The 12,817-nt window shown below is 38.3% G+C and overlaps 1 protein-coding gene across 2 annotated transcripts in view; it reads left to right on the forward strand.

Moving 5' to 3' along the window:
* Kcnh5 (potassium voltage-gated channel subfamily H member 5) overlaps window positions 1-12,817 on the forward strand; it is a 405,914-nt gene that overhangs the window by 363,913 nt on the left and 29,184 nt on the right. The window contains exon 11 of one of the 2 annotated variants that reach the window (XM_052739583.1): window positions 2,756-3,198. The exons of the other annotated variant lie outside the window; for it this stretch is intronic. Within the exon in view, the coding sequence (XP_052595543.1) occupies window positions 2,756-2,830 (75 nt within the window). The 3' untranslated portion in view covers window positions 2,831-3,198. Of the gene's footprint in view, window positions 1-2,755; window positions 3,199-12,817 lie in introns of those variants that run through there. 2 annotated transcript variants of the gene reach the window in all.

Consider the following 12,817-nt stretch of genomic DNA (forward strand, 5'->3'; position numbering starts at 1 on the left):
TACCACTGAACCTTAGGGAGCAATCATCCATTATACTCCACTCTGGGACTTCATCTACACAGCTACAGCCATCAGGCCACCATAGCAGGAAAGAAGGGGTGGGGCTTCCTCTGGGAACCTTTTACTGCCTTGAGCAAAAGATAACTTTGGTCACTTCCACTCTGATCCAATTGGAAGGATAACTTTATGGCTCTTGTCAGTGGTTGAATTCTGAGAAGCACAGTTCCCCATATTTACTAATGAATACTAATCAATACTAGCAAAATTTTCCACTTTAATAAACATAAGTTTCAAAGGGAGGAGTGTGTAAGAGCAAACATTATGCATTTATTTCTCTGACAAGATCAAGACAAGAATCCTAGAGCATTATTACAGGGACAGCATTAGCTTCAAGATCCAGCCATTGCATTCTCACAGCAATGTTTCCATTGATGAGGCAGGATCCACAGTATCACCAATGGGTTACATTAAAAATATAGACTTTTTGTCACACTAGAATCCTAAAACACATGAGATAATGAGTAACTAGGACAGTCACTTGTATTTCATGTAATTTTGCTGGAAATCTCACAACAATGTATGAACCAATTATTGAAATTAGATGGATTGTATATTTCTAATAAAATGACCAAAGTTGCATATTTGCCAATAACATCTGTAAGAAAACATGGTGATTAGTTATATTCTGTCCTATATTTATGGAGGGGTAACCTGGAGAGTCAGAAAAATATTGTTTGATGTTTTAAAATCCTATGGGTAAAGCATTTTGAAAACAGAATACATACTTATAAATATGGAAAGAGTCATTATTGAAAGTATCCTAGAATATGGCTGACACAGTGATTTATACCACTCACACTGATCCAAACAAGAATGTTAAAAGCCCTAAAGAATTAAAGGCTCTTGGATGGTTAGTGGGTTGTATCCAATATTAGCCATACATGTGTATATATGCAAGTCTGTGGTCAAGTCTTTGATTCGACTTGTCTTATTTGTGCAAAGGAGCTTTGATGAGTAACAGCTGGGAGGTGATGTGTGAGTACAGAACATCAAGGTTAACAGATAGGGGTGGAAGACAGAATGGGTTCACTGGCTGCTAGAAAGGGAAATCTAGGGGATAGTGAAAGTCTCAATTATGAGAAAAAAATCCATTCATGTGGAAAAGTACCATTTACTGAACACTGATTTGATTTTAGGAATGTCTTCAGTCGTTAAAAACTAAAAAAATAAATAATCATAGAAATGATAATACCATGAACATTATGCGGTTTGTGGTTTTACCTTTATAAACTCATTTACTCATTTTACGCAGTCCAGTAACTTAACATGTGGCTCTGGTCTGATTGCATTTATAGTGAAGTTGCAAAATATCCTCTACAATTTCAACATCCTTTTCACCTGTTCTCTCATGGTAAGAACATACAACATTAACTAATTTCATAACAAAATTTAAGTATGCATTATATCACAGATGACCCTGGGAACAGCAGATGGTCATTCAATTTACTAGACTGAGACTTTATGCTCATCTTTCACGAACTCCCCATTGCTCTCCCACTATTCCATTCTCTTATTTTATTAATTTAATTATTTGATAGACCCCCCATTGGTGGCATTATGCACTGTTTCTTGGTCATAGGTTTATTTCATTTAGCACAATATCCTTAGGGATCATTTATGTTGCCATATCCAGCAAACTTTTCCTTATAGCTGAGTAACATGCCTTGATGTTATATCATATATCAAGACTTATCAGTCATTTTATCAGTTGGTGAACATTCAGGTTTCCACATTTAAGCTATTTTTAATAGTATTGCAAAAAATCGCAGAGTACTAACTATTCCTCAAGCTCATTCCCACTGTATTTAATAATTATAGTTTTTTTTTTTTGAGAATTTCATGTGTGAGCTCTGTATCTACCTACATTGTTCTTGCCTGTCCCTCTACTCCTAGCTATTTCCATGTCCCCTCTTTCTATACCAAGTTCTTGATCCCTTCTTTAGTTTTTATTGTTGCACGTACACACACAGGCGCGCGCACACACACACACACACACACACACACCACCTACTGAGTCCATTTAGTATTACTTATATGTACATGTGTCCCAAGTAAGATGATCACTTGGAACTGCACAAGCTATGCGAGACCCCTGAAGAAAACTAATTCTCCCTCTTTACCTAGGAGTGGGATGGTGTGGGATTTTCCCATATCAAATTGACATGTCAGCTGGTGTTTTCATTATGTTGGTCTTGTCTAGGCAACCATATTGTTGATATTTCATAGGTGTGTCTTTTCTGTCGTGTCTAGGGGACACAACTTAGCAGTAGGCACCCTGGGATGCAACCTCTTCACCCTTTTTTGTGTGACTTTTTTCCCTGAGCTAAATTTAGTGTAGAGTTTATTCCAGATGTATCAGGTGGGGCTCTGCCCCTCACAGTCCCTTGTTCTCTGCATTTTGACCAGTTTTGGATCTCGGTAATAGTCTCCACGTGTTGTAAAGGAAGATTATTTTTTTAAATGAGAACTGAGAGCTACACTTCTCTGTGAGTATAGGAATAAATATTTATTTAGAGTACAATTAGAAACTGGTTCAGGAAAATGGCAGCAGCAGTGTGTGTTCTCAGGTCTATGACCTCTCCAGCTATGAGTAGTTGACCAAGAGTGAATGCCATCCTACTGAGTGATTCAGTCACTGTTGTGTTCATAGGTTTTACAGTGGATAGTACTATCAATTGCTTCTCTCCCTCCACAGCTGGCACAACCTTCTGATGAAGAGCTTAGTCCTCAGGGAAGAGGCTTCCTGTTAAGTATCACCATCTTTTGCTGAATACATGGGGATGCTGAATTATATGTAGTTCTATTTGTAAATTTGAACAGAACCTCTGTACTGCTCTCCTTAGAGTGGCTGCACTAAGCTGAATGTCTTCCAAAAGTGTGCAAGGCTCCCTATTTTTTTTTACATCCTTGGCAGTATTTGTCTTTGGTTTAAAAAGTCACTTTGATAGGTATGGAGTAGATTTTATCCATAGGTCTGTTGGCTATTTTTGGGTCTTCAGAGAAATGTCTATTCAGGTTGTTTGTCCATTTCTAATAAAGTAATGAAAGTTTTTTGAAAGTATTGAATTGTGGGGATTTCTTATTTATTTTGGAGATTAGGTCCTTATCAGATGCATGGTTTGCAGTTGTTTTCTCCTATTCTGTAGATTGCCTTTCCACTGTTGATTGCTTCCTTGGCTGGGTAGAAGTTTTTCTTGATGAATTAATAAAATTATACTTTTTATTGTCTTTTTTGTATCATAAACAACAAAAAATCATTGCCAAGTACAATGGCAAAGATGCTTCCTCCTATATATTCCCTAAGGATTTTTATAATTTTTCTCCTTTTTAGTTTTTACTTCTTTTATTTTTTCATTATAATTGAATAACTTCCCCCTTCCTTTCCCTTCCTCCAAACTTTTCCATATATTATCTCCTTGCTCTCTTTCAAATCCATGGCTTCTTTTTTAATTAATTATTGTACATTCATGTATGTACATACATATATATTTGCAAATACATAAAAACAACCTGATAAATTTGTAAAATGTTTTAAATATATATCAGGGCTGACTGCTTGGTATTGGAACTGTGTATTCTTTACTGGAGAAGACTATTTCTCCCATTCTCAATATTTCTTAGTTGCCTATACTTCTTTGTGTAGGGTTGAGGCCTCTTGGTCTTTCTCTAGTCCTGTTTAGCATGTTTGTTCTTCTTGTCCTTGTTCATTTCATGTTGTTCATCTCATGTTGCTGAGACTTTAGGGGTATAGCTTTTTTCTACATTTACACTATTTCTACACGGCATGAGATTGGAGTGTCATTTCAATTTTCTTTCTGTGGTACCTAGTTTTTTCGTAGCATCATCTGTTGAAGAGACTGTTCTTACTCCACTGTATATTCATGGCACCCTTGTTAAAAATTAGCAAACCATATATGTTTGGATTTACATGGTGGTTTATGTTTCATTGTTCAATGTACCTCATTGCTCTATGCCAGTCGTATACTGGTTTTGTTACCATTGAGTAGCATTGTGTAGCATGAATCTTAAAGGTACTTATTAATAAAATCAAACCTGAGGCCAGTTATTGGGGTGAACGCTGGAAGATCAGAGAAGCAGAACAAGCCACAGCTAGCCTCACCTCACCAGTTCCTCAGCTGATCCTGTTTCCTCAGACTGGAAGCCTCTGAGTCCTTATCCAAATGAATCTCAGCTGAACTGCTTCTCACAAGCCTGAAAGCTTAACCAGCTAAAAGCTTCTAGTTTCTGGTCTTCATGCCTTATATACCTTTCTGCTTTCTGCCATCAATCCCTGGGATTAAAGGCTCACTTTCTGGGATTAAAGGCGTGAGTCACCATGCTTGGCTGTATCCTTGAACAGATGGATTTCTGCCTCTGGAATGCTAGAATTAAAGGCGTGTGCTACCACTGCCTATCCTCTATGTTTAATATTGTGGCTGTTCTGTTCTCTGACCCCAGATAAATTTATTAGGATGCACAATATTTTGGGGGAACTCAATACCACCACACCATTGCTTCCTAATATATTTTAAAATCAGAAAGTGTGATGTACTCATCTTTTTAGTTCTTTTTCAAAAGTATGTATTATTTTCTGTTGTGATTAAATGACATGACCAGAAACAACTTAAAAAAGATAGAGTTTATTTTGGCTTATTCCATTATGACAGTGATGGCATGCCATGATGGCAGGTTCCATTTTCATCCACACACAGGAATCAGAGAGAGCGAGAAGTGGAGTGAGGTTATAAACCCTCAAAGCCTTCCCCCATGGATGACTTCCTCCAGCAATGTTGAACCTCCTGAAGGTTCCACAACCTCCCTGAAACTGTGCCACCAACCAGAGACCAAGCATTTCAGTACAAGAAACTTCATGGTACATTCCTCAATCAAACTTCTGTAGGTAGTGTAGTCATCTGTGAGTTTTATGGATCCATAGAAAATTTAGAACCAGAGTATATATTTTTGTAAAAAGTATCATTGTGGTTTTGGTATACACTTCATAAAATCTATAGATCTCTTTGAGAAATATACAAATCTTAATATTTGCCTTCTAAACCATGAATACAAGATGTTTTCTCCTGTTTGTTTTGCTTGATTATTTTTGTCACTTTTATAATTTTTAATACATGTCTTTTACCTCTTTAGTCCCTGAAATAGGTCATGTCTTTTATAGTTATTGTATAAGTTGGATAGCTTTTATAATTTTCTTTTCAGATAGATCATTCATTGTCAGTGTATAAGAATGCAACTAATTTTTTATACATTGATTTCATACTTTAAAACCTTGTAGACTTCATTTTGGTAGTTGTAAAAATTTTTAATAATGTCTTTTGTGGCTTACAGACATTAAATAATTTCATCTGAAGACATAGTTTTACTTCTTTATGATTTGTGTACCTTTCTTTCTTTCTTTGTTTCTTTCTTTCCCTCTTTCTTTCTTCTCTAATTGCTCTGGCTACTTCTCTAATTGACTGGAAGTAGCAACACAAGCTATTCCTGCCTTGTTCTTGATATTAAAAGCAATGTCATTTGTTGATTATGACATGAACTGTAGGCTTTACACACTTATTATGTTGACTAATTTCCTTCTGTACCTAGTTTCTCCTAAATTTTATCACAAACATATTGAATTATGTACAGTGCCTTTAATACATCTTTGCTGGTTGGTTTTGTCAACTTGACATAAACTTAGACATATCTGGAACAAGGAAATCTCACTTGCCTCCATCAGACTGACCTGTAGGTAAGTTGATAGGGCATAATTATTGATGTGGGAGGGTTTAATTCACTAAAGGAGGTACCCTCCCAGAGTAGGTTGTCCTGAGAGGTATAAGAAGAGTAGTTGACTTTAAGCCTAAGGAATAAGCCAGTAAGCAATGTTCCTCCATGGCTTCTGCTTCAGTTCCTGTCTCCAGATTCCTGCCTTGAGTTTCCACTCTGACTTCCCTTCATGATGGACTGTAAGCTGCATTATGAAATAAATCTTTGCCTCTTCAAGTTACTTTTAGTTATAGTGCCTTTATCATAGCAATATAAAGCAGTCTGAACAATTTATTAAGATGATAATATGACTTTTATGATATTAATATGATTAATTTATTTTCATACATTGAACCATTCTTGTATCTCAGGGAAAATTCCCAAATGATAATTATGTATGATCTTTTTAATATGCTAATGGTTTTTTTTGGTAATATTTGTTGAAGACTTTTTGTATGTGTATCCATCAAGGATTTTGACCTGAATTATTATTCCTGTTTTTTTTTTTTTTCAGTTTTTGCTATTAGGTTAATGCTGACCTTTAAAATGAATTAGAAAGTGCTTCTTCCTTTTCAGTTTCTTAAAGGAGTATGAAAAGAACTTGTATTTGTTCTTTAAACTTTTGGCAGACTTTATCTCTGAAACCATCTGGTTCAGAGTTATTTTTTATTGGAAATTTTATGATTACTAATACATCTCCATATGAGGTTAAAGTCTGTTCTCAGACTTTCTATTTCATCATGATTTGATATTTGTAGGTTGTGAGTTTCTAAAAATTAGATTTTCCTTGTTATCTAGTTTGATACATAGTCATTCATTCATATATATATATATATACATCTCAGTTGCAAAGTCTCTTCATTTCCTTATCAGTTTCTAAAATTATTTAGAAGGAAGAGCCACAGGTTTGCTTGAAAGTTGAAGGTAAAATAGAGAAAATGAGCCAGAGTGTACATATGCTGGGTGTGGTGACACACATCTATAATCTCAGCACCCTGGAGGCAGATGCAGGAGGACAACCGCAGGTATGAGGCCTATTTGGGTCGCATGGTGAGTGCCAGGCCAGCCAGGGTTACAAAGCCAGATCTTCTCTGAAAGTCAAAGCAAAACAAGAAGGAAGAAAAGAAAGAAGAGAGGGCTGGAGGGACAGAGGGAATAGAGGGACAGTGGGAAGGAAGAATGGAGAGAGAGGGAGAGAGAGAGAGAGAGGAGAGAGAGAGAGAGAGAGAGAGAGAGAGAGAGAGAGAGAGAGAGAGAGATTTTTTTACTTGAATGACCAGAAGAAACCAGAACCCATTTCTGAAGCAAAACACACAAGTGATATATGATTAAGTTGCCTCCAAAGGACGCATTTGGAATTTCTTATAGAGTAGACTGAAATAAAGAGATGTCAAGTATTCAATTTAATACATATTTGAAATCAAAGTTCAGGATAGAAGTTGGTACCAGAGAAAGATATTTTGGAATTCTTGCCAAAGTAAAGATACTAAAATCCGTGGTACTGATCTAATCTGACAAGTTAACACATGCATACACATATATACATGCCCAGGAAAACTATACACAGCTAGAACATTCACCTAGGTGTGCCTAGAAGTATAGAAAGCATTATTAGGAAAGATGATGAACAAGGTACATGAAGTTACACTAAAAGGCCCAGAATATGCTGTTCTGAGCTTCAGGCTAAAAAATAATACATCCTCTTTGTGTGTTGGTAGTTGCCAGCAGACTGGAAAAGACAAGGCTAAGAATCTGTGGGAAGTTGCTGTAAAATACTCTGGGGGGAGAAGTGATGAAGGTCTGCCTGGGGAGAAGATAGAGCAGAAGTTTGCTAGAAAAAGGAGTCAGATGAAAGGTGTAGATGCTGGGATGGAATGTTCAGTCAACACCCTGGTACAACATAATGAAATATATTTGTATAACTTTGGCAATGACCTGAAGGAAAGTAAAACTTGGTGATTCGAGTGATAAAAATGATAACTGTGAGAGTATATGAGATCAGGGCTCTGTTGGAAGTTGGGCAGGTCTTATAGAAGAGAAGTAGTACATAAATAGATGTATTGCTAGATGTGGCAGTGGAAGAAGCATATTGGCATTCTTTTGGTTCAATTATTTTCTCACTGTATTGCCATAAGGAATTGATAGCATCTGACGCTGGTGGTGGGAACATCAATGTTGAAAGCTCAGCAAGAAGAAAGTACAAAGCTACCGATTAGGAAGAGGTTTACTTGGCTCACAATCCCAGGTTACAATCCATCATCAAAGAAAAGTCATAGCAACAGGACCTTGAAAGAACGGTCTCATTATATCCAGAGCAGAAAGCAGTGAGTTATGCATGCATGGTGTTGCTCAGCTTACTCTCACTCTTCTATCATCCAAGGCCCCATGCCCTGGAAATGGTGCTACCCACTTGGGCTGCTCTTCCTGATTAACAAGATGATCCCCTACGGACAGTCTCACAAACCAACCTAATGAAGATAATCCTTCTTTGAGACTTCCTTCCCAGGTGATTCTGCGTCTTATCAAGGTGACAATTAAAACTAACCATCACAAAGAGTTAAAACATTTGAGAAGCATTCTTGATAGAACTCAGGGGTTAGTGAGTTTAGCCTAGTGGTGTGTCTTCTCCTGTCCTGTCAATCTACACACCTAAAGTTCAGTTTAATGCCATGTGTCTCTCTCACAACGTTCTTTCCACACTCAAGAAACAATCAACATAGATCAAACAGAAAACGTTTTCTCTCCGCCGCCCCTCCCACCAACCCTGCAGCCTTAGAAGGTATATGGCTTACAATTGAAGGTACAGCTGGTCAGAACTGACCAAATGTCAACCACATAAAACCACGAGTTTGCTTATCTTCAGTACGTGCACTGTCCTCGTCATCTTCGTGAAGTGAATTCTTTATTGTAGCTGTCTCCTACTTCCCTTTGTCTTACCAGAATCTGTTAAGGCGGAGATAGTCATCGGCCGAGCATGATGGAAAATGCAAATAATGGACTGTGTAAACAAACTGGGATTTAATTTTCGTAAAAGGAACATCCTAGGGCAACTCTTCGGTGCAACCATCTCAGAATCTAAGTTTGCACTCCGATTATTTTATCTGTTTTCTACCAAAGTGGCACCTGTTCTCTTCCATTCTGCTTCAAACTACTGGAACCGCAAAGTATGTTTACCCTTCTCTCTTGGCATCTGGTTGCTTGTTAAATTTTGCCAAAAATGAGGCACCGAGAGACTGGAAAGTGGAGGAGGGGAGGACTCCGCTCCTTCTGGCTCTGATGCATCAGCAGTTGCTCCAGTAGCTGCTGGTAGTTGTAAGAGCAGTGGAGACCAGATGGCTGAGCATTTATTCCGGCAAGCTAACGCTTTACGTACTCCAGCTCTGGCAGGGATAGCACTCTTTGGAAGTTCCAGTTCTGTGTGTTGAAGAGTGTATGCAAATGGGCTCTGTTACAAAGATGGCAGTGGTTTCTTGACTTCAGAATGACGTCTTTTATTCCTTCTGCTTTCTTTCATTTATTCTCAGTTTCTTATTACCTTATTTCTGTTGGAGATAGTTGGGCTGGTTTTATGCTTTCCTGTGTAGTTTCTGACTAATACTTGCATCATTAGAAGACATCCCAGGAAAAAAAGATCAAGATAAAATATGATAGGAGTTGAAAAATGAATTTTCTACTGGTGAAAAATATAATGGCTATAGCCCATGCCATGTTTTATTTTCACAGTTAATGCATTACCTGTTGGCATCCAGGAAAGAGTACTTTTATAAGACAAGGGTTGTGTTCTAATCTCTTTTTATAGTGTGTAATAAATTACCCTGACAAAAGCAGAGAAATCAAGTCAGAAGGAGGTTGAAGCAGCTGGTCACACTGCATCAAAAATTAGGAAAAGACGAGCAATGAATGTGCTCAGGTCACTTGCTAGTTTTCATGCAGTTCAGGATCCTAGCCCAAGGAATGGTTCCACCGACCATGGGTGAGCCTCCTCACCTAAAATAACCTAACAAAAATAATTACCACAGGCATCACTGGTGTTCCGTAAACCAGGTGATTCTATATCTGAACAACTTAACAGTTGAGATTAATCACCATAGCTAGGGGATACAGTTGGGCATTAGTAGTCTGACCATTTTAGTGATAATATTAGTTTAATGAGAGCTCAAGGGTAGCAAAATAGTCTGTTCAGTTATTAATAAATGGAGCTTTACATAAACTTAATGGCCTAATAGAACCAGCATCAACAGGGGCAGAAATCTGCAGTTAGACTCAGAATCTGTATCTATAGTTTGTAAATTATCACATAAGTAGCATTTACACACCTGAAAAGTTCTCCATAGAAGCTGGGGCCTTACTTGGAACAGAACACTTGGAAAAAATTCTAGAACTATGAATACTCAAATTCTAGAGCATCCTGTCCAGGAGAAGAAACTTTTCATCCTTGATTAAGGAGACAAATTTGCTTGGAGACTCCATGAAGCAGATACTATTCAAAAAGATAAAGCAGTCTCCCATATTTTCACTCTCCTACCTCTACTCACTTCTAGACCCTTAATAAGAGCCATAATACAGAAGCCTTTAGAGGAGATGTCAAATATTCTAACCAGAATTGTGCTAAGTAGGAGCTAAAAAGTAGGGCTCTGGTCACATATCTAGAAAAGGGGAAACCATCACATTGTGTTTTGACTGTTTCTAGATAGAAGCGGCTGAAATTTCTTTTTCAGCGTGTAAGTCAGAGCCATCATGGATATGTCTAGAATCCTGGCGAGAAAGGCACCCTCTTGGGAGTTGAAAGTGAATGGGTGATGATTCCTGTCACGTCTTCATTTAACTGCCCTGTTTGGCAAATGCATGCCAGAGAATGACAATGGAGTATCATAAATCAATTAGGTGGTAATTTAAATTTACAGCTGCTGTTGTTGCTGTTCCAGATGCAGTATACTTACTTAAGCAGCTCAGCCCAGCCCTTGACAACTGACACGCATACTGATTAGTGTAGAGTTGTGCATGCTGATGAGTCAGTCAAGTGGGGCTTTTTCCCTCTCCATAATAACACCCAAGACTGCCAGAAGCAGTGTGTATTTCCTTGTAGGCAGAGTGCCATATCTTTTCTCCTCTCAGACACAGCAGAGAATGGAGAACTTCTACCCTTCTGACATCCATAGATCATTCATGACACTGACAGATCAGACTTAAAGACACAGGGCAAGTGTCTTAGAAATCTCAGCAAGGGCAGGAGAGATAGCTCAGCTATTAAAGGCTAGACTCACAACCAAAAACATCAGAAACCTTAATAAGACAAAAAATATGCCAGAAGATGGGAAGAAACCCATGAAATTTCAAGGGTCTTTCTCTTTGCAAAATACCTGAAGGTTCATGTGCCTGATTGTTAGAGCTGTTATCTTCATAGTTAAAGAAAAGTTGTCTGCCATTAAAAAGAAACCATGAAATAAGCATATATTCAATAATATTTAATTGAGGAACTAGGATGATCTTCTGTCTATTACTGGGGCCTATGGGGGAATTCAGCTACAGGAAGCTGAAGAGATGAGCTAAGGTTTTGCTTGGAAAGAAAGCTCGAACTTTCTTCATTTAGGCTGTAAGAAATGCCTTCTTGTGTTGACTATTCTCTTTATCCCTATAAAAGGAGCCCACTGTTTTCTGTCGAATATTCTGCCCAAGTGTTTTGCAGTGCAGCAATCAATCTTTACTTTAGAGTTATAATATCAAATGTCTCGGGGATGGTTTTTTTTATGAGGAAGTAGCAACACATTGTTCTTACTCGGTCATAATTCTAAACAACATGACGCCACTATTAATTGCCAAGTCATTCCATAAAGGTAGAAAAGCAAAGAAGAAAATGCACTGGAAAATCATGGTAGGTACAGAGAGGAAAAGCCAGTCTTAGCTATACATCCCCATTTTCCACCTGAAGTTCAAGAAGAGATTTAATAGCTTGACATATGATATGCTCCCCAAACACTGACATCCTAACCAAGAAATAGAGATGGAACAGCAATAAAATATTGGTGATGGGATTTCATGAGTGATCACCAGACTAACTCTCTGACCCTGTAAGGAATTTCCTCTAGCATCCCTGGGTCAAGGCAACTTGTCCCAAGCAGCACTTAACACTGCTCCATGACAGATTGAGTGATGGAGGGTGGAAGGGAAGGAGACCTCATGTGTCAATGTCTGGTTCCTCTGTGGTCCACTTACTTCTTGTGGGAACTCTCATTTCCATGCCAACACCTTTGTTTCTTGATGCTCCTTAAACAGTAAGACTCCTCTAAGGGCCTGTGATATGTGAAGCCCATGGAATGCTCTCCTGACTACCCTGTCACATTCAATCACTCTACTTCTCAACCAGGCTTCATCAAATTGATGTTTTCAGCTTCTCCTCTATGACCCTGGCCATCTTCCAAGGGACTGGACCAGAGACAGATGTTGGAGAACTATGATACCAATCTCTTTGCTTCCCTAGGACAGCATGGGCATTGTCCCTGTTCCTACCTTTACCTAGCTGATTTTGAACCCAGTCTAGGTCAGGTCTGGGCCTTTGCTACAGATGTCTCCATTGTGTAGCTTTTTTAAGGCTTTCCAGGGTTCTTCAAATGTTGTGTTTAGTCATAGACAGTGATGAGATTTGGTGAGACAGACAAGACATAGCCTAGGACAGCCGCAGACTCACTCAGGGTTATTCTGGGAGAACAAAAGGTGAAAAGAAGACAAGCTAGTGATATGGTTGTCAAAGGGTGTCACTTAAAACTCAACTAGATTCCCAGTAACTAGATGAACAATGCTATTCATGTTTTCCCAGGCAGGTTCAACATGGGAACTTAGGTAGGGATGGAGGTAGAATTGCAGTGCATAGGTTAAACACTTCTAAAAAAGCATGAGTTTGCATCTCTCCTTGATCAAGTCTTCTGGTCATTCTCCTCATTGCCTTTGGGATAAAACCACTATTTCTAACACACATATAATGACCTCCCAAATCAAGTCT

Source organism: Peromyscus californicus, unplaced genomic scaffold (assembly GCF_007827085.1).
Source record: "Peromyscus californicus insignis strain IS unplaced genomic scaffold, ASM782708v3 Scaffold_15__1_contigs__length_86483966, whole genome shotgun sequence".
In the NCBI taxonomy this organism is placed as follows: Eukaryota; Metazoa; Chordata; class Mammalia; order Rodentia; family Cricetidae; genus Peromyscus; species Peromyscus californicus.